The 21,327-nt window shown below is 37.5% G+C and overlaps 1 protein-coding gene across 4 annotated transcripts in view; it reads left to right on the top strand.

The window, feature by feature from the left end:
- Positions 1–21,327, top strand: part of Vps13a (vacuolar protein sorting 13 homolog A) — a 226,617-nt gene that overhangs the window by 164,107 nt on the left and 41,183 nt on the right. For all 4 annotated transcript variants that reach the window (NM_001100975.2, XM_087563778.1, XM_087563769.1 and 1 more), the window contains 11 exons: positions 12–407; positions 813–917; positions 1,025–1,171; positions 7,135–7,263; positions 7,716–7,849; positions 12,976–13,105; positions 17,641–17,873; positions 18,405–18,558; positions 19,346–19,492; positions 19,948–20,029; positions 21,090–21,159. In NM_001100975.2, the coding sequence (NP_001094445.2) occupies positions 12–407; positions 813–917; positions 1,025–1,171; positions 7,135–7,263; positions 7,716–7,849; positions 12,976–13,105; positions 17,641–17,873; positions 18,405–18,558; positions 19,346–19,492; positions 19,948–20,029; positions 21,090–21,159 (1,727 nt within the window). The remainder of the gene's footprint in view (positions 1–11; positions 408–812; positions 918–1,024; positions 1,172–7,134; positions 7,264–7,715; positions 7,850–12,975; positions 13,106–17,640; positions 17,874–18,404; positions 18,559–19,345; positions 19,493–19,947; positions 20,030–21,089; positions 21,160–21,327) is intronic.

Here is a 21,327-nt window from a genome sequence, read left to right as displayed (position 1 = left end):
TCTTACTTCAGGGCATTGAGAATACCGTTTGTACTCTAAGCGAAGGACATTCATCACAGATCTATAATGTAGAAATGGACCAGGCCAAGCTACACTTAAAATTACTTGACTATCTTAATCATGACTGGAAAAGTGAATTTCAGATAGATCCTAACCAACAAGACATCAATTTCATCAACTTTACCTGTCTCACAGAAATGGAAAAGAGTGATTTGGATATTGCTATCCATATGACTTACAATACTGGACAGACAGTTGTGGCATTTCATAGTCCATACTGGATGGTCAATAAAACTAATCGGATGTTACAGTACAAAGCAGATGGGATTCACCGGAAGCATCCACCTAATTATAAAAAGCCAGTTCTCTTTTCCTTTCAGCCAAACCACTTTTTTAACAACAATAAGGTATGTGTCATTTTTTTTCTAACTTTTGCTCTTTAAATAAACATTCTGTTTCAGTTTTCATAGCTCTGAACAATAAAATCTGAAATTCAAGTAGAAATTATATTTGCGGTTAAAAGGTTAGTATAGCTGGGTACAGTACCATTTACAGCTAATCCCAGCACTGGGGAGGCAGGAAGATGTTGATTTTGAGGCCTGTGTGTACATACATGCTAAGTTACATCCAGCTTGAGTTACACAAGAGACCTTGTTCAGAAATATCTAACCATAGAAATATTGCAAGCATTTAATGTTAAGAAAGATGTATTACATTATTAATATATTTTTGGCTAAACTGTGCAAGGCCTTCCACACTACACACAGCTAGATGATATATAAATTGTAATTTATCTCAAATTCTTCCCCTAGGTTCAGCTTATGGTAACTGATAGTGAACTTTCTGATCAGTTTTCAATCGATACTGTTGGTAGTCATGGAGCCATTAAATGCAAAGGCCTGAAAATGGAATATCAAGTAAGTTTCTTCTGTGCTAAAGAAACTTCAATGCAGTGTAGCTATTAGATACTGAAATTGTATAAGTGTACAATGCTTTTCAAACATTTTTAATTTTTTGCATATAGGTTGGTGTCACTATAGATCTCAGCAGTTTTAATATTACCAGAATTGTGACATTCATTCCTTTTTATATGATTAAAAACAAAAGCAGATACCATATATCAGTGACAGAAGAAGGAAGTGACAAATGGCTTTCTCTTGACTTAGAGCAGGTGCGTAACTGAATTTCATAATGTACTTTCTACTCCTGTGTGCAGTGTACATGATAGAAATGTAGGAATAATACCACAGGGAAGCCTGACTTGTAAAGTGGAAGTATACAAATTAAAGCATACTTCTTTTTATTTTTAATGTTACATTCCTTAAATTATCGTACATTTTTTCCATATAATGTTACTTGTTGAAACTGTTGGAAATGTCTTTAACTTGCTTCTTGAAAGAAGGCAAGGGTCAGTTATAGTAAAGTTTGCAGTTTGTGTCAGATAGCTGGAGGTATTTTCAAAATGATGAACTGAGGTTGATACATTATCTAGATTTAAAAAGCTATTATTCCACACCTATGGTTACTTGATCTTTGACAAAGGAGCTAAAACCATCCAATGGAAGAAAGATAGCATTTTCAATAAATGGTGCTGGTTCAACTGGAGGTCAGCATGTAGAAGAATGCAAATCGATCCATTCTTATCACCATTTACACAGCTTAAGTCCAAGTGGATCAAGGACCTCCACGTCAAACCAGATACACTCAAACTAATAGAAGAAAAAGTGGGGAAGAATCTGGAACACATGGGCACTGGAGAAAATTTCCTGAACAAAACACCAATGGCTTATGCTCTAAGATCAAGTATCGACAAATGGGACCTCATAAAACTACAAAGCTTCTGTAAGGCAAAAGATACTGTCATTAGTACAAAACGGCAACCAACAGATTGGGAAAAGATCTTTATCAATCCTACATCTGGTAGAGGGCTAATATCCAAAATATGCAAAGAACTGAAGAAGTTAGACTCCAGAGAGCCAAATAACCCTATTAAAAAATGGGGTACAGAGCTAAACAAACATTCTCAGCTGAGGATTATCGAATGGCCAAAAAGCACTTAAATGTTCGACATCTTTAGTCATAAGGGAAATGCAAATCAAAACAGCCCTGAGATTTCACCTCACACCAGTCAGAATGACTAAAATCAAAAACTTTGGTAACAGCAGATGCTGGCGAGGATGTGGAGAAAGAGGAACACTCCTCCACTGTTGGTGGGATTACAGACTAGTCCAACCATTCTGGAAATCAGTCTGGAGGTTCCTCAGAAAATTGGACATTCCACTACCTGAGGACCCAGCTATACCTCTCCTGGGCATATATCCAAAAGATGCTCCAACATACAACAAAGACACATGCTCCACTATGTTCATAGCAGCCTTATTTATAATAGCCAAAAGCTATTATAAATAATAGCCAAAAGCTATTATAAATAATAGCTGGAAAGAACCCAGATGCCCTTCAACAGAGGAATGGATTTAAAAAATGTGATACATCTACACAATGGAGTACTACTCAGCTATGAAAAACAATGACTTTATGAAATTCATAGGCAAATGAATGGAACTAGAAAATATCATCCTGAGTGAGATAACTCAGTCACTGAAAAACCACACTTGGTGTGCACTCACTGATAAGTGGATATTAGCCAAAAAGCTCGAATTATCCAAGATACAATCCAGAGACTACAGGAAGTTCAAGAAGGATGACCAAAATGAGTATGCTCCCATTCCTTCTTAAAAGGGGGAAAAAAATATCCATAGGAGCGGATATGGAAGCAAAGTTTAGAGCAGCGACTGAAGGAACGGCCATTCAGAGCCTGGCCCACATGTGGCCCATATATATACAGCCACCAAAACTAGATAAGATTATGAAGCTAAAAAATGCATGCTGAAAGGGACCGGATATAGATTTCTCCTGAGAGACACATCCAGAGCATGTCCAATACAGAGGTCAATGCTAGCAGCAAACCACTGAACTGAGAGCAGGACCCCTCTCTGGGGGGGAATTAGAGGAAGGATTGAAAGAGTTGGAAGGAGCTTGTAACCCCACAAGAACAACAATGCCAACCAACCAGAGCTTTCAGGGACTAAACCACTACCCAAAGACTATACATGGACTGATCCAGGGCTCGAACTGCATATGTAGCAGAGAATAGACTTGTTGAGGCACCAGTGGAGGAGAAGCCCTTGGTACTGCCAAGGTTGGACCCCCAGTGCAGGGGAATATGGGGGGGCAGTATGGAGGATATATGGGGGGAATACCCATAGAGGGGAGGGGGTCTTATGGACAGGAAACCGGGAAGGGGAATAACATTTGAAATGTAAGTAAAGAAATATATCTAATAATTTTTTTAAAAAAGAACTATTATTCTAAAATGGTAAAATATTAGACAAGTGTTTATTATTTCTATTCATGACTCCTTCCTGTATACAAGAATTATCTTGAGCACATTCTTGAAGTTTTAGAATATCTACTAGGTTTGAATTTGAAGTTATTTATTACAGTTTTTTGTCCACATAAGTTTTAATTATAATCTTTTATGTCAGTTCTTGTTTTGTTTTTATGTCAAGTTCTGGTCCTAATATCTTATATCTTTCCTACCAATATCTTCAGTTTCTGTTTTCTTGAAAATTATGCTATGATTCTATCGTTTCTTAGGAGGTAACAAATCTCTCTTCTCTACTGCATTATGGTCTTTTTTTCTTTCATTAATATATCACTATGTCTGTATATGAGTTACTGGTTTTTTTCCTGAGTTCCTTTCAATCAGTGGATTATGCTACTTCCTCTAAAACTTAAAACTAATGTCTCTTTAAACATTAATTCTGCTTCATTCTAAGGTTTACTATGTTAAGCTTTCATATTACCTGAAGTTTTCCCTGAAAAAATTGGTTTAGGGCCATGAGATAGACTTTTTGACAGCATGAATATATTTAGGCTTAGATTTTTCAAAACCTACTTTAATGTAGGTTCTTAAACACCTTAACCTCCATTATAGTCCACTGACCAAAGGTAAAGGAGGACTAAAGGTTAATGGTCAAGGAGGACATGGACCTGTTTAGAATTAGTTCTTTAGGGTGATTCCAATCTTTATTGTCAGTAATCTAGTCCACTAGCCTTTCACTGTACACAGATAGGCAATCCAATCTACTCAGCAACCACGAAATCAACAGTGGCAATTGGTTTCAGAAGAGACCATGAGGCTCCGCCAATCAGCAGGAGTCCACAGGAATCCACGGAAGTGGCAAGAAGCCACAAGAATATCACCAGAAGTTCTTTGGTGCATTTCTTTCTATGAAGCCATAGCAAATGATCTTCTTTGCAAAGATCAGCTAAAAAGCCCATTGAAGACCATCAAGGCGAACCTATGCCAGAACGTCTTCCACTGTCTGTTGTGTTAATACTCTGCAAATATCACATGTCCTCTCTATCATTGCTCCTGCAAAACTTCACATGTTCTTTCTCCAGGCAGCTTCCAGAAAATACCCCGTGTCTGTTCTCAGCAAAACATTCTCTCATAAGACAGTTTGCAGAAAAGCATCATATGACACAAGTGAGTCTCCAAGGAAACTAGAAATTCTTACTTCAGATATTTGGGGAATGAGCATGAGAGACAGTGTAAACCAGAATAAGACACTAATAAAGGAGAGTTTTTGACATTTGGGGGGGGTGGGGATAAAGCCAATATTATTGGAAAGTATCTTAGGGTTGTATTGCTATGAACAGACACCATCACCAAGGCAACTCTTATAAGGACATTAAATTGAGGCTGGCTTCAGAAATTCAGTCCATTATCAAGGTGGGAGCATGGCAGCATCCAGAAAGGCATGGAACAGGAGGAGCTGAAGTTCCACATCTTCATCTGAAAGCAAACAGAAGACTGGCTTCCAGGTTGCTAGGATGAGGGTCTTAAAGCCCATGCCCACAGTGACACACATTCTCTAACACCTCTTAATAGTGCCACCCCCCAGGCCAAGCATATACAAACCATCACAGAGTGGGACAAATTGGAAGATAAAGCCATAGAAGGAATAAAGTATAATTATGCAGATTTTTGTAACCATCATAAACATTTAACTTAAAGATAAAATGGGGCCTTTCTAACATGGCAGAATTTTCTGGCTGTATACTATGAAATGACTAGCGAGAGAAAAAACAATGAGTGAATAAACAGAGCCGGGAGTGGTGACTGACACCTTTAATCTCAGTGCTTGTGAGGCAGAGGCAGGTTGCTTGGAGTTCAAGCTACCCTCATCTACATAGTGAGTTTCAGGACAGCCAGGGATATGTCTCAAAACATAAAAAACAAACCATAAAAGATTTTGATTCATGATTAAACATTAATAAATGTTTGTTGACTTAACATGATTTACTTCTCTTAAGTGTTCAACAAGTTTTCAATCTGTTCTTAGTTTTTGGAAATAGAATTCTAGATATATCTTTATGGTGATTACTATAGCTTTCTTTTACCTTTATACTTTGTAGACATAGCTTTTCTATAAATTATAACATTTTTATCTTGCATATTTTATCACTCACAGATACTGTTGTGTCCTGTTTGTCTTTCAAAACTATCCCTATAGTGTTTTTCAATTTTTATTTTATCTTTTTAATCTTATCTGAGATAAATTTTCTTTTGCTAGCATAAAATTTTGCATTCTTATTTGACTTATAATGATTATTTTAAGATGTATGGCCAAGATCATTTCGTCTTATTAAGCTTAGTCTCTCCAGCTACAAAGGTTAAAAACAAACAAACAAACAAACAAAAACAACCAGAAAAACCTTGGAATATTGTGCAATCTTAAGAGTTCCCCTACATAACACTGCATTGTTATTTTATATGTTTAGTTATTAAACATTAAAACACAGTATGAAACTTGCTCTCTAAAGGAACCTGGGCCTGAGGATGTTTAGCCTACAGAACTCCAAATAGATTGGACCAGAAAAGAAACTCCTCCCGACACATAATAGTCAAAACACCAAATGCACAGAACAAAGAAAGAATATTAAAAGCAGTAAGGGAAAAAGGTCAAGTAACAAATAAAGGCAGACCTATCCAAATTACACCACACTTCTCACCAGAGACTATGAAAGCCAGAAGATCCTGGACAGATGTCATACAGACACTAAGAGAACACAAATGCCAGCCCAGGTTACTGTATCCAGCAAAACTCTCAACATAGATGGAGAAACCAAGATATTCCATGACAAAACCAAATTTTCACAATATCTTTCTACAAATCCAGCCCTACAAAGGATAATAAATGGTAAAGCCCAACACAAGGAGGCAAGCAAGAAACTAATTGTTTTGCAACAAAACAAAGAGAAGACAAGCACACAAACATAATCTCACATCCAAACACGAATATAACAGGAAGCAACAATCACTATTCCTTAATATCTCTCAACATCAATGGACTCAACTCCCCAATAAAAAGATACAGATTAACAAACTGGATACCCAATGAGAACCCGACATTTTGCTGCCTACAGGAAACACACCTCAGAGACAAAGACAGACACTACCTCAGAGTAAAAGGCTGGAAAACAACTTTCCAAGCAAATGGTCGGAAGAAGCAAGCTGGAGTAGCCATTCTACTATCGAATAAAATCGATTTTCAACCGAAAGTCATCAAAAAAGATAAGGAAAGACACTTCATATTCATCAAAGGAAAAATCCACCAAGATGAACTCTCGATCCTAAATATCTATGCTCCATATACAAGGGCACCTACATACATAAAAGAAACCTTACTAAAGCACACATTGCACCTCACACAATAATAGTAGGAGATTTCAACACCTCACTCTCATCAATGGACAGATCACAGAAACAGAAATTAAACAGAGACATAGACAGACTAAGAGAAGTCATGAACCAAATGGATTTAGCAGATATTTATAGAACATTCTATCCTAAAACAAAAGGATGCACATCAGTTTTAATATATTTAGTTCCTCATTGAGAATAGGTTTCTATGAGTATTGTTTCTATTTTGAGTCTTGCAGTTCTATTTTGATGGCAGCAGTGAGTTCAGAAATGTTTAAAGTTTACTTGCTAGTCTCTAAAGCTATTAAATGACATAGGTATTTATGATAAGATCTATTTAAATATGTGGAATATATTTTTAGTGTATCCCCTTTTGGCCTGAGAATGCCTCCGATATTCTTCTTATTCAAGTTGAGAGGAGTGAAGGTCCTCCGAAAAGGATATATTTTAACAAGCAAGATAGTTGTATTTTATTGCGACTGGATAATGAGGTGAGTGCTTTGTCTTGATGTTCATGATCATTATTTCGTGTGTATCATTGAAAAAAACTAATGTTTACATTTTAGTGCTACACTTTGCTTTTTGTAACATAGTTTTCTGATAATTTTTCTTCTTTACTAAAAATTAGCTGTCATTCATTTTTATGAAAGAAAGGGTGAAACAAATGTACAACAATTCGTTATATAGAAAGTTAGCAGGCATATCTAGAATAAACACTGGAATATACTGAAATTTCACTTGTATATGATACTGAAATTTCACTTGCATATAATAGAGTTTTATCACTAACTACAAATGACAAAAGTCTGTGTTCTCTTCTAAAAGAGAACCCTTTTCTCTCACAAAAAGTAAATCATAAGGTTATGAATAATTTTATTATTAAATGCTGTCAACTAATATTCTGAGCAAAATGATCACATTAAAATTTTTTCCACCCTTTAAGCTTGGAGGTGTTATTGCAGAAGTTAATTTGGCTGAGCACTCTACAGTTATTACATTTTCAGATTACCATGAAGGAGCAGCTACGTTCCTATTAATAAACCATACCAAGAGTGACCCTGTTCAGTACAACCAAAGGTAAGGAGATAGATAACTGTGATTTATGGTTTGCATATTTGGATGAGGGACCCTCAATTCCTTCTAACGAGTCCTTCAGATATTGCTATTAATGTTACTGTGTTTGTTAAAATGATTCCTTTTAGTCAGTTATATAGAAGTGGAACTGATTTTATAATTATAATCATTTTTAAATGAGTAAAGACACTTGAAAGAACTAAGTCCTTGCCACAGATATTAGTCTTTGTGCAGTCTGTGAGGAGTATATCAGAATCAGTCAAGGGTATCCAAGGTTTGTCTTTTGTTTTGTTTTGGTGGGTGACATTTGAGTCGGGATCTCACTATGTACTATAGGCTGACTTTGAACTTTGTATGGAGTTGATCCCTTCCTTAAGCCCAGGAGATTCACCAGCCTTGGATCACTAAGTACTTGGATTACATGTGTGAACCACTACATTCAGCTAAGTTACTCTGTCTCTGTCTGTCTCTCTATCTTTGTGTGTCTCTGTATGTTTGTTTCTCTGTGTCTCTTGTCTCTCTGTTTTTGTTTGTGATGTGTCTTTCTCTCTTCTGTCTCTCTGTCTTTGGGTGTCTGTCTTTGGGTGTGTGTATGTGTCTGTGTCTCTTATGTGTGTCTATGTGTGTGTGTCTGTCTTCACCTCTTTCTCTATATGTGTTATCTTTCTGTCTCTGTCTATGTCTCATCTCAAGAGTCTCTGTCTAGCACACATGTATTATGTGGTCTATATGTATATATAAACATGTTTGTATGTACACATGACTGGTGTTATAGATGTGTATTTGCATGGAGGCTAGAGGTAGATGTTGGTTATCTTCCTCTCTGTCTCTCCATCTCATGGACAGGGTCTCTAACTTAACCTGGAGTTCATTGAATCAACAAGACTGAGTAGTTGCTGAGTTCCAGGAATCCTCCAGTCTCTGCTTCTCTGGTTATTAGGATTACAGGTGCATGCTTTTAAATGCATATGACAAGCACTTTATTGCCTGAGCCATCAGTGCAACCCTGAAAGGCTTTTCATGGTTTGAAAAAATAGGATGTGCCAATTTTTCAAAAATTTCAAACATTTTTTACTGTTTCCCTAATACTATAACCAAGTGTCAGTGGTTTAGGACTGCTACTAACATCTTCTGTGAAGCTGTGTCTTAGTGCTGCTAAAGCTTCTATGGCTGTGTGTTTCCCTACTGAGTGACCATAGGCTGCCTCGGATTTGCTTTGACTTGGCTCTTTTTTATTTTCATTGGTCTAGTTAGCTTCAGTACACTTATTCATGTATACTTCCTTCTCCTGCCATTTATGGTTCCAATTGTTGATTGAAGACAAAAGCATTGACTAGGATCTCCAGTCCAGCTAGTGAGTGCCTAATCCTTACACATTATCCTCTCATGCTCATCACTGGAAAAGAAGACAAACCGGATTTTCATTGTTGTTATCCACATTATAAACCTAACAAACCGCACCTTTATATATTTTGGCTACTGTAAGAAAAATACCTTAGACTGAATAATTTATAAACAACAGAAGTTTATTTCCACAGTTTTGATGCTATCCTAAGATCAAATATGGACAAACTGAGCATGAGCTAGATGCTTCCTTCTAATCTTCATAGATGGTTCTCCTGGCAAAAAGACGGGGCTTTGCTTTGATGGCCTAAGTAATGCCTGTTCTTCTGATAGAGCCAGCTCTTAATACTTTCATACTGGAAATTCCGTTTCCTTAAAAATTGTTTTTAGACTACATTTGTAAGTGGTGCCCCTTTTGTACTCTATTTAACACAGACTAAAGTCTTTATTTCCTGAGCATTCTCTGTACTTCCTGGGTGTTTCCCTGCAAGATGGCCTGACTGCTGAAGAATTTCCTTGTGATTCTGTAATTGCTGTACATAGTTTTTTATTTCACCTTTCCATGCAAGGATGCTAGGGGTTTTTCCATGATTAAAATGTGTACAAATGAGGCTGGGGATTTAGCTCAGTGGTAGAGCGCTTACCTAGGAAGCGCAAGGCCCTGGGTTCGGTCCCCAGCTCCGAAAAAAAGAACCAAAAAAAAAAAAAATGTGTACAAATACATAGTTAAACATTCTTAGTTTCCCTTTTCTTTAAATTCACACTGCTATCAAAGATAAGACTTGGTTAAATTTTTGCATGAATAATATTTTGTAATGAATCCGACATTAACATTTTTAAATCCAAATTTGCCTAATCATCAGTATATTTACATTTGATGCCTTTTCTCTGTATATGAGGAATGCCAGTGAGGTTGGGTTCCCCTTGTTCTCTTCAGTTCCCTTCTCTTTTCTTTAAAAAATGGTAAGATGGATTGTTTAAAGAGCCTCCTTAGCAAGTGCAGAAGACCCTAGGAGATGTACAGAATTAGGTGTATCATTTCTTGTTAATAACAAGGAAAGGAATGGGTGCTCTGTCAGCCATTGACATTACTAATTGCTTTCACTAAAATTGAGCTGATTTCAGTGTGTAAGATGGATTTTTATATAGTTAGGATTTTGTTGAATTAGTCTGTCATGTCTTGTATGTTCCAGCTGTTCATTTTAATTCTCTAGTGAATTGAAAAATGCATAATCTTTGTAACCCCAGCTTGTGTGACTGTAGCATTCCTTTCTGTACTCCTGTCCTCTACCTCCCTGCCTTCTGTTAAAGTTGTAGCACTATGGCAGTCATAAATTGTTTCAAAACACAATTTTTGGCAGCATTTGTGTAGAATTTTGTTGGTTTCCCAAGTTCAGTGTTGCCCTACGTTGTTTTGACACAGGTTTTTATTGTATGGCCCAGGCTGGTCGTAAACTCTGGCTCCTAATTACTGGGACTGCATTGTGGTTTGGTTGTTTGTCCTTTGACAGAAATCTTTAAACCATTTTAATAATTGTAACCAAATTTTATCTCTTGCCTCTCTCTGTCTCTCTCTTTCTCTTTCTCTGTCTCTGTCTCTGTCTCTCTCTCTCTCTCTGTCTCTCTCTCTCTCTCTCTCTCTCTCTCTCTCTGTGTGTGTGTGTGTGTGTGTGTGTGTGTGTGTGTGTGTGTGTGTGTGTGTGTGCGCGCGCCCAAAATGGTGGTCTCTCTGATTGATCTTCATTTTATTTCTTGAGGTGGGTCTCTGGCTGAGCCAGGAGCTTGAAGATTATTTTTAGTCTTTCCAGCTAGCTTGCTCCAGGAATCCCTTCGCTCAGCCTTCTGGGTTTGAGGTTTTAGGAAAGGGTCTGTGGGGATCCAAACTATTCCTCACACTAGTATTGTAAGCACTTAATTCATGGAGCCATAGCCTCCGTTCTTTGCCATAATATTCTATCACATACATTTCTAATAATTTGGAAAATAACTTGTCCTATTTATGGCTGTGTGAAACTCATAATTTTCAGTTTTTGTTGATATTGTTTGATTAGTTTTGAATCTGGGTAACAGACCCAGAATTCTGCACTACGTTTGAATTACAGAACTTTTTGTCTTTCTGTATATGTGGGTGTACATGCTGTGTGTGTACAATGGCCCTCAGAGGCCAGAAGAGGAGTTTGGTCCTCTGGAACTGGAGTTGCAGGTTGTTCTGAGTCTCCTAAAGTGAGTGCTGGGAAGTAAGCCTGGGTCTTGTAGAAAAGCTACATGTGCTTGTAATAGGAGCCACCTCCCCAGCTCCTGTATAGGACTTTGTCTACCTTTTTAGTTCAGAGGATGGAATTGAGGGCTTTGTGTGTTGTTGGCAATCACCACTGTGCTGCATCCCCATACCTCCTATAAGGCAGAAGTTTGCAGCATAGTGTTCCGTGTTTTGGAATACATATAAGCAATCTAGTGTTTTGTCTACTGAAGCAGATTAACACATCTGTTTCTTACTACTTACTTTTTGTATGTAGCGACCTACCACTAAACTGTATCCCTAGCTATGGTTACTTTTAGTCTTTGATGAGAGCACCTCAAGTCTACTTATTCAATAAAATCCATAATATAATACATTTAATCTTTAAATGTATACGTCAGACCTCTCTTTCATCTTACATCTGTACTATTTTGTTTGTATTCTTTGACCTATATCTTCCTATTTATTTGTTTCTGTCCTATGCTGTAGCTGTTTTCATTTAGTCATTTTGCATTTGAGCTCTCTAACTTGTATGTAAAATTGTAAAACAATTCATTTTTCAATCTACAGAGAGGGAGAGGGAGAGGGAGAGGGAGAGAGAGAGAGAGAAAGAGAGAGAGAGAGAGAGAGAGAGACTCTGCTTTCTGTTGCTATAATAAATCACTGGCCAAAGCTAACTTGGGGAAGAAAGGACTTATTTGGCTTACATATCCTGATCACAGTCCATCACTGAGAAAAGTCAGAGCAAAAACTGGGCAAAAGCCTGAAAGCAGGAACTGAGGAATGCTGCTTGTTGACTTGCTCTCCATGGCTTGCTTTGATTTCTTAAACAGCCCAAGACAACCTGCTCACAAAGAACTGGGCCCTCTCACATCATTCATTAATCAAGAAAATACCCCATAGACGTGCCCATAGGCCAATCTGATGGAGAACTTCCTCAGTTAAGGTTGTATTTCTGCAAGAGACTCTATTTGTCTCAAGTGCCAGAAACTACCCAGTATACACAGCAACACCATTGCTTAGGAAATAAGAACTATCTATGATTTTATGTGAATAAGAATATTTTCCTATATTTTAAAACAAAACAAGAGCTGGAGAGATGGCTCAGTGGTTAAGAGCACTGACTGCTCTTCCAGAGGTCCTGAGTTCAAATCCCAACAACCACATGGTGGCTCACAACCATCTGTAAAGAGATCTGATGCCCTCTTCTAGTGTGTCTGAAGACAGCTACAGTGTACTTATATATAATAAATAAATAAATCTTTAAAAAAATAAAACAAAAGTAACTTTAGATGCTTGAAGATCTTTATTTCCTCAGAAAAATATTTCCTTTCACATTATTTTTTCTTTAGATATATGTTTTTCATTGGGAGAGGTGTAACATTCTGAAAGGAATCTGACTTACTCTTTTCATTGTATAAGGAAAAAATCCTTTTCTGGGAATTTTTACAAATCTCAGTGGGATAAGAATGAAATATTATTTAGGATTTTTATGTATTTGTTAACTGCATTTGACTTAATACATATTTTTACTGTTTAATGTCAGTTCTCTGAGTGAAATCGAAGATTCCCTTCCTCCTGGAAAAGCAGTATATTACACGTGGGCTGATCCAGTGGGCTCTCGGAAGCTGAAGTGGAGCTGTGGGCAAAGCTATGGTGAAGTAACACATAAGGACGTAAGTACTGTCTGTACTGTCATCATGGGGTTCTCAGCTGCCTCTCTGTTTCTTTACCACCTATATGATTAAGGGCTGTTTTCCTGCTAATCTTTAAAAGCTAGCAATGAGTTTAAAAGCAGTTGAAGATGTTTTTAACTTTCTGTTTTATTTTGATTTGCCTTTTTTCAAATTCCAGCCAGAAGCTAAGTAGAAATGGGAGCCAGTAAACACCTATTGTTTCTGTAAAGGAGTATGCAGGGGTGTCCGAAAGCTGGGCCTTTAGAGGAAGCAGCAGAGTTCAGGCTTTCCTTGTACTTGTGAAAATGAGTCCTGTGACACTTGATTCTTCCAGAAGTACCAAGAGCTGCAAGTCTGACTTTCTTTCTCATCTGTTTTTACTGTTAGGAAAGATGGTGGTCTTCATCCAGCACTCATTCCTTAAGAATCTATACCCTATACTTACAATCCCCTAGATTTTCAGTTCTGTACAGTACCTAAACTAAAAAGAATTCATTTCTCAGAGGCAAGCTGTAAAAACAAATGATGGTCATTTCAGGCCCTGAAATCATGTTTTACAGCCCTTGACCACTGGCCGGCTTGCTGCCCTCTATAAGCATTTTTACTTTACAGACTTTTCTTCAGTGAAAAGTATTTTTACCAATTAAGAAATTCTGGGTTTTTTTTTTGGAGGTCCTTGATCCACTTGGACTTAAGCTTTGTACAGGGTGATAAGGATGGATCGATCTGCCTCCACATCAAACCAGACACACTCAAACTAATAGAAGAAAAACTAGGGAAGCATCTGGAATACATGGGCACTGGAAAAAATTTCCTGAACAAAACACCAATGGCTTATGCTCTAAGATCAAGAATCGACAAATGGGATCTCATAAAACTGCAAAGCTTCTGTAAGGCAAAGGACACTGTGGTTAGGACAAAACGGCAACCAACAGATTGGGAAAAGATCTTTACCAATCCTACAACAGATAGAGGCCTTATTTCCAAAATATACAAAGAACTCAAGAAGTTAGACCGCAGGGAAACAAATAACCCTATTAAAAAATGGGGTTCAGAGCTAAACAAAGAATTCACAGCTGAGGAATGCCGAATGGCTGAGAAACACCTAAAGAAATGTTCAACATCTTTAGTCATAAGGGAAATGCAAATCAAAACAACCCTGAGATTTCACCTCACACCAGTGCGATTGGCTAAGATCAAAAACTCAGGTGACAGCAGATGCTGGCGAGGATGTGGAGAAAGAGGAACACTCCTCCATTGTTGGTGGGATTGCAGACTGGTAAAACCATTCTGGAAATCAGTCTGGAGGTTCCTCAGAAAATTGGACATTGAACTGCCTGAGGATCCAGCTATACCTCTCTTGGGCATATACCCAAAAGATGCCTCAACATATAAAAGAGACACGTGCTCCACTATGTTCATCGCAGCCTTATTTATAATAGCCAGAAAATGGAAAGAACCCAGATGCCCTTCAACAGAGGAATGGATACAGAAAATGTGGTACATCTACACAATGGAATATTACTCAGCTATCAAAAACAACGAGTTTATGAAATTCGTAGGCAAATGGTTGGAACTGGAAAATATCATCCTGAGTGAGCTAACCCAATCACAGAAAGACATACATGGTATGCACTCATTGATAAGTGGCTATTAGCCCAAATGCTTGAATTACCCTAGATCCCTAGAACAAACGAAACTCAAGACGGATGATCAAAATGTGAATGCTTCACTCCTTCTTTAAATGAGGAAAAAGAATACCCTTGGCAGGGAAGGGAGAGGCAAAGATTAAAACAGAGACTGAAGGAACACCCATTCAGAGCCTGCCCCACATGTGGCCCATACATATACAGCCACCCAATTAGACAAGATGGATGAAGCAAAGAAGTGCAGACCGACAGGAGCCGGATGTAGATCGCTCCTGAGAGACACAGCCAGAATACAGCAAATATAGAGGCGAATGCCAGCAGCAAACCACTGAACTGAGAATAGGTCCCCTATTGAAGGAATCAGAGAAAGAACTGGAAGAGCTTGAAGGGGCTCGAGACCCCAAAAGTACAACAATGCCAAGCAACCAGAGCTTCCAGGGACTAAGCCACTACCTAAAGACTATACATGGACTGACCCTGGACTCTGACCCCATAGGTAGCAATGAATATCCTAGTAAGAGCACCAGTGGAAGGGGAAGCCCTGGGTCCTGCTAAGACTGAACCCCCAGTGAACTAGTCTATGGGGGGAGGGCGGCAATGGGGGGAAGGTTGGGAGGGGAACACCCATAAGGAAGGGGAGGGGGGAGGGGGATGTTTGCCCGGAAACCGGGAAAGGGAATAACACTCGAAATGTATATAAGAAATACTCAAGTTAATAAAAAAAAAAAAAAAAAAGAAATTCTGGGTTTGGGGTTGGGGACTTAGCTCAGTGGTAGAGCACTTGCCTAGCAAGCGCAAGGCCCTGGGTTTGGTCCCCAGCTCCGAAAAATAGAAAAAGGAAAAAAAAAAGAGAAAAAAAAAAAGAAATTCTGGGTTTGGGGTTTCTTTGTCGTTGCATACACTTGTATTTTTTTAGACTTTAGTCACTTGTGTGTGTTGGTGTACGTGCCTGAGTACTGTGTATGTGTGCCATATGCTCACAGATTCCCAAGGATGCCAGACCCTTTCAGCCTGCATGCATACAGTGCCTGTGAGCTGCTCCAGATCGCCCTGAGGTTTTAACCAGTAGCCATTTCCTTAGACCTCTTGAACTAGTTGGATTTTTTGTTTAATTTTCTTTCAATGTGGGCATTAGTTGATTTGATTTTTATTTTAAAGCAAATTTCATATAATTAGCCTAACTGTAATCCTTTAAAATTTTTTGGGCTGGAGAGATGGCTTAGAGGTTAAGAGCAATGGCTACTCTTTCAGAGGTCCTGAGTTCAAGTCCCAGCAACCACATGGTGGCCCACAGCCATCTGTAATAGGATCTGGTGCCTTCCTCTGGCCTGTAAGCATACATGCAGGCAGGATGCTGTATACATCATAAATAAATCTTTAAAAAATAATAAAAAAATAACATGCATCATTATTTTTAAAAAAATTCTTGATTAGTAGGGTTTGTTTTCTTTTGTTAGATTCAATTTACTGTTTGTTTTTTTTTGTTGTTTTTTGGGGTTGTTTGTTTGTTTGTGGCAGGGAGAGTCTCCCTTAAAAGCCCTTGTGGTCCTAGAATCTGATATGCATACCAGGCTGGCATCAGCTGAGCAACATCCACCTGTCTGCCTCTCAAGGATTAAAGGCTCAGATGATATCTTGATTATCACATTACATAGTTAAATAATAATGAGTATTTGAAATTTATAAAGATAAGTCTGAAATTTGGTATATTAGAGATTCAGATTTGAAAATATACGTTTTATTAATTGTCTGAACTTCAGTACTATGTATTTTATTTTAGAAGTTTTTGTGGATACTACTATAGTACCTAGATAATAATTTTATGGTAACTTCAATTTTTAATTTCTGTGTAACATAAATGTGAACTAAATATTAAATTTCTATTGATCAGAATATTTATTAGCTAGAATTTATGCTTAACTGTTAATTTGCTTCATTTTTTAATCATTGAATTTAAAGAAGATACCAATACACTGTTTATCCATTAATTTTTAATTTTAATCTCTGTTATTATACATGTGGAGATGTATATGGGCATATACATATGAGTGCAAATATACCACAGGCCTTCATGAGGAGGTCAGAAGACAACTTATGTGAATCATTTCTCTCCTTCTACCATGAGTTTTGGAGATGGACTCAGGTCTCTAGGCTTCTGTTGAGTGATCTCATTGTCTCCTAACCCAGTATTTATAAAGGAGTCTCCTAAGCCCTGTAGAAAACATCAGTGCTGTATGTTGTTGTTGTTACGTATGAATTTTATTTGTCTTAGAACTTGAAACAAGGCCTCCCACTGTAGCCTTGGCTCGTTTGAGCTCAGGGCAGTCCTTTGGCCTCTGCCTGCCAAGTCCAATGGTTATAGATGTGTAGAGTGAAGACTGTGAGTTACTGCACCCGGCTGTATCAGTCTTTGTAAGGCTTGTGACTAGGATAGCAAATACCCTTTCTTACTCTGCTGTAAGGAAATGTGAATATGAGGCTTAAACAACCTTTAATGTACTGTATTTACCATAGTTCAAATGAAGCAAAAAAATGTTATTGATTTAGCCTATAAGACTTTAAGTTAGAGTTTATTATGATCTAAAATGTATTTAACTGATTTGACTTTATGATTAACAGTGTCATTATAATGTAGCAGCTGACGTGAGGTTATTTTAGTGAGGAAATCTTCCAGGCATTGTACAGATTGTGATGAATTGTCTGAAATAGCTCGTGTGAGGGATAACTGTCTCCAAGTCCTATGCAAGTGGTTTGCTGCCTTAGCCTTAGGCAGTAAGGTTCTTTGTATTCTTATCATGTAAATATCAAGTATAGACTTCCTGTTTGCTGGTATCTGCAGCTCTTTGCAGAGTACAAACTCTGATTCCCTTTTTTGTTTTCTTTTAGGATATGATGACGCCCATAAGTGTGGGGAAAAAAACCATTTATTTAGTGTCGTTCTTTGAAGGCCTGCAGCGTATTATTTTATTCACTGAAGATCCAAGAGTGTTTAAAGTAACATATGAGAGTGAGAAGGCAGAGTTAGCGGAGCTGGAAGTTGTGCTGGCATTGCAGGATGTCGGGATCTCACTTGTCAATAACTATACAAAGCAAGAAGTCGCTTACATAGGCATTACAAGGTTAGATGCATTCATAGTTGAAAACTAAAACTCAGTCTGTCCCTCAAAGGCTTTACCTTGCTGTTCCTCTCATTGGCTTCTATCATCTCTACCCCCAGTGTGTCCCCGTCATGCTAGTCTCTATTCTTTGGGCACTGCCGTCCTCTGCTTGAGGGTCTTTGGTAAAGCTGCTCATGTATCTGAAATGTTTTTACCCTCAGTGTCTCCCTTAAGGGACAGCTTCATAATGGGGCCTAGTGACTAGTTCATTTTAAATACCACTTTAATGATTCTTACCATTCCTGGTAGGTAAGATGGCAGATCCATTTTAGACTGTATACATGTTCTTGGTTCAAAAGCATTTCTCTCTCCCAGATACTCAAATTGATTTGTTCATGATTACTATTTATTATCTGTAACCCCCTAGCAAAAATGAAGAATGTCAGAGATGTTCAGTAGTATTTTTCTTCTACCTAGAATACTGACTGAATAAGTAATTTACTACTTAAATGGTTATAAATTAATACAGTGATTTCTGCTTTTATATGTAAGTTCTGATGTGGTTTGGGAGACAAAACCAAAGAAAAAGTCCAGGTGGAAGCCAATGAGTGTGAAACACACCGAGAAGCTGGAGAAGGAATTCAGGGAGTACACAGAGTCTTCGCCCTTGGAGGACAAGGTTGTTGAGTTGGACAATAGCATTCCAGTAAGTTTAAAATGCTAATGTGACTTGTAATGTATACTATCGTTTGAATTACTTTTGAATTTTAAGAAGAAACGGACTTCTTACAAAACATGTAGTTAACACAAATGTATAGACTTCATATCAGCTGCATAAAAGTGAACTGAAAGCAATTGGATTGAAAGTATTAAAGAACATTTAAGAAACAAAAAAAGGTGAAATTGTATTAGGAAATCGAACCATGCTCAAGATTCTAGTAACTAATTCTCTAACAAGAAACAAGATTTTTCTAATTTTAAGACTATTTTTCTTTGATTGGATTATTTTATTAAAACCAGTTTTAGAAATTAAATATAAAAAGTGATATAGCCAAGCTATAATCTTTATATAGATATTTGTTCTAAATTTAGGGAAATGAACATAAAGATTTGAATCTTAACCATATATTTTAAAAACTTTTCTTCGGGGTTTGATTTGGTTTGGTTAGTTTTGCCCTAGCGGGCCAGAAACTTGCCTTGTGGACCAAACTATCCTTGCGGATAGCAATCCTCTGTCTCTGCTGCCAGCATTCTGAGATTTCACATATGCATGTTCAACTTTAATTCATTTTTTAAGTTAGCATACAAAGTAATGGCTTTCAGAGCTATATCATTATACTTTGCTTCTACTCATTTCCCCACCTCACTACCCTCTTCTGTAGACTTTACATTTTAAATTACTATATCTCAAAGTTATTTTTATATAAATTTTTAATTTTAATAAATGATCAAAACAAAAACCCATTTTATTATGAAGGGGCAATATTTTTCAGGTTCTCTTAACACCTAGTGGCAATGACATGAAAATTCTGGAACCACATGTGATAGCTGTCCGGAGAAATTACCTCCCAGCACTAAAAGTAGAATATAACACATCTGCGCATCAGTCATCATTCAGAATTCAGATTTATAGAATACAGGTGAGTCTGAAGTGTATGTAAAACAGTAAAAGCCCAGATGTGTCCCCTGGTCTGTTTTATCTCAGACAAAGCTCAAGAAGACAAGATGGACGCCCTTGAGTAAAAACAAAGTGGAAAAGTAGCCAGAATTACATATGTCTGTAATCCCAGCACTTGAGAAGCTGAGGCAGGAGGATCACCATGAGTCCAAAGCCAGCCTGTGCTATGTAATGAGACTCTCTGTCTAAGAAGAAAGATGGCATGGATCAGGGAGGGTCAGTTTGAGAGAAAGAGAAACAGAAAAAGAAGAAAGAAAGGGAAGAAAAGATAAGGAAGAAGATGAAAGAAAGAAGGGAGGCTGCAGTCGGGAGGGCTGCTGAGGCTTCACTCTGTACCCAGTGGCATGTTGACTTGTCTGACTGCAGTCAGACTGTGTACGTGATATGCTAAAACTAATTCTTGTTTCATTTCCTTAGATCCAAAATCAGATTCATGGTGCTATTTTTCCTTTCGTGTTTTATCCTATTAAACCTCCAAGGTCTGTCACCATGGACTCAGGTTTGTGCTACTTTTAGATTGTGGTATACAGTTATGTGGCTAGTTGGTTTATTGGCTATAACAGTAGCATTCTCAAATTTAGTTTTTATAGATTAATAGATAATAAAACTGCTTAATGAAGGACTAGGAGTTATTCATCGCAACACCATGTGAATGCTCGAGTTTGAGAAAGGTTATTTTAAAATGTATTGGAGTTTTTAGAAATAGGAATTTTAAGGCATATTACTGATACATGAACTAATTAATAACCTATAATGTTTAAAATATTAGAAACTGAGTAAACAATGAAAACATTTAGATCCAGTGGTTTTTTTTTTGTTTGTTTGCTTTGTTTTGTTTTTTTAAGATTTTATCATTTACCTTATGTGTATGCCTAAGAATGTATGTGTACATCCTATGCATGCCTGGTGCCTGCAGCAACCAGAAGAGGGCATCAGAGCTCCTGGAACTGGAGCTATAGGTGGTTGTGAGCTGCCAGTGTAGGTGCTGGGAAGTGCAGTAAGGGCTATTAGCCATTGAGCTGGTTCTCCAGCACCCAGATTCAGTATTTTCTGAATGGTCCTGTATTCTAATGAACGTAACTGGCACTCTGTCTTCAACCTTTCTTTGTTCTTTTGTGTTTCTTCCCTTTCTTGTTACCCTTTTTACTGTACTTTCTCTCTGCTCACTACCACCTGTGCATTCCACCTCTTTGCTTCCCTGTTCTGTGTGCCCACCACAGACCATAAACCTTGGGTGTCACACTTTGTAGTGGCTTTTCTTTACAGTTTCCTTGCAGGTCTTTTCACCCTCTTACATACAGATGCTAGTCCACTTAGAAGCTGGACTGTGCAAGCATCCAGACCCTATTTTTACAATTCGCTCTTGTTTCTAATTCATAAAGGTAGTTCTGAGATCTGAAAGTAAGACTAGGTGACCATGGAGATGCCATTAATTTTATTTGCTGATGATGATTTACTACCTGATTAATTTTCCATTGATGTATAAATTAAATTTAAAGAAAATGCCCATCCTTTGGGTTAAAATGTGATGAGTATAATCGTATTTTTAACTTTCACAGCACCAAAGCCATTTACAGATGTCAGTATTGTCATGAGATCTGCAGGACATTCCCAAATATCACGCATTAAGTAAGTGTTTTCATATAGTTCCTGTGTGTTTATTTAATTGTTTTGTTTGATCGTTTGAATATATTTTGTTGCTGTTAAAACCAAATTTTATGTGAGCCAGATATTTAAGTGTAAGAAAATAAAATTTAAAGGTAAAATAAAATCTATTATAGTATTTGGTAATCTTAG

This window comes from Rattus norvegicus, chromosome 1, assembly GCF_021556685.1.
Source record: "Rattus norvegicus strain SHRSP/BbbUtx chromosome 1, alternate assembly SHRSP_T2T, whole genome shotgun sequence".
Taxonomy (NCBI): Eukaryota; Metazoa; Chordata; class Mammalia; order Rodentia; family Muridae; genus Rattus; species Rattus norvegicus.
Note: the sequence above shows the minus strand (reverse complement) of the source record. Positions and strands in the feature narration are given on the sequence as shown.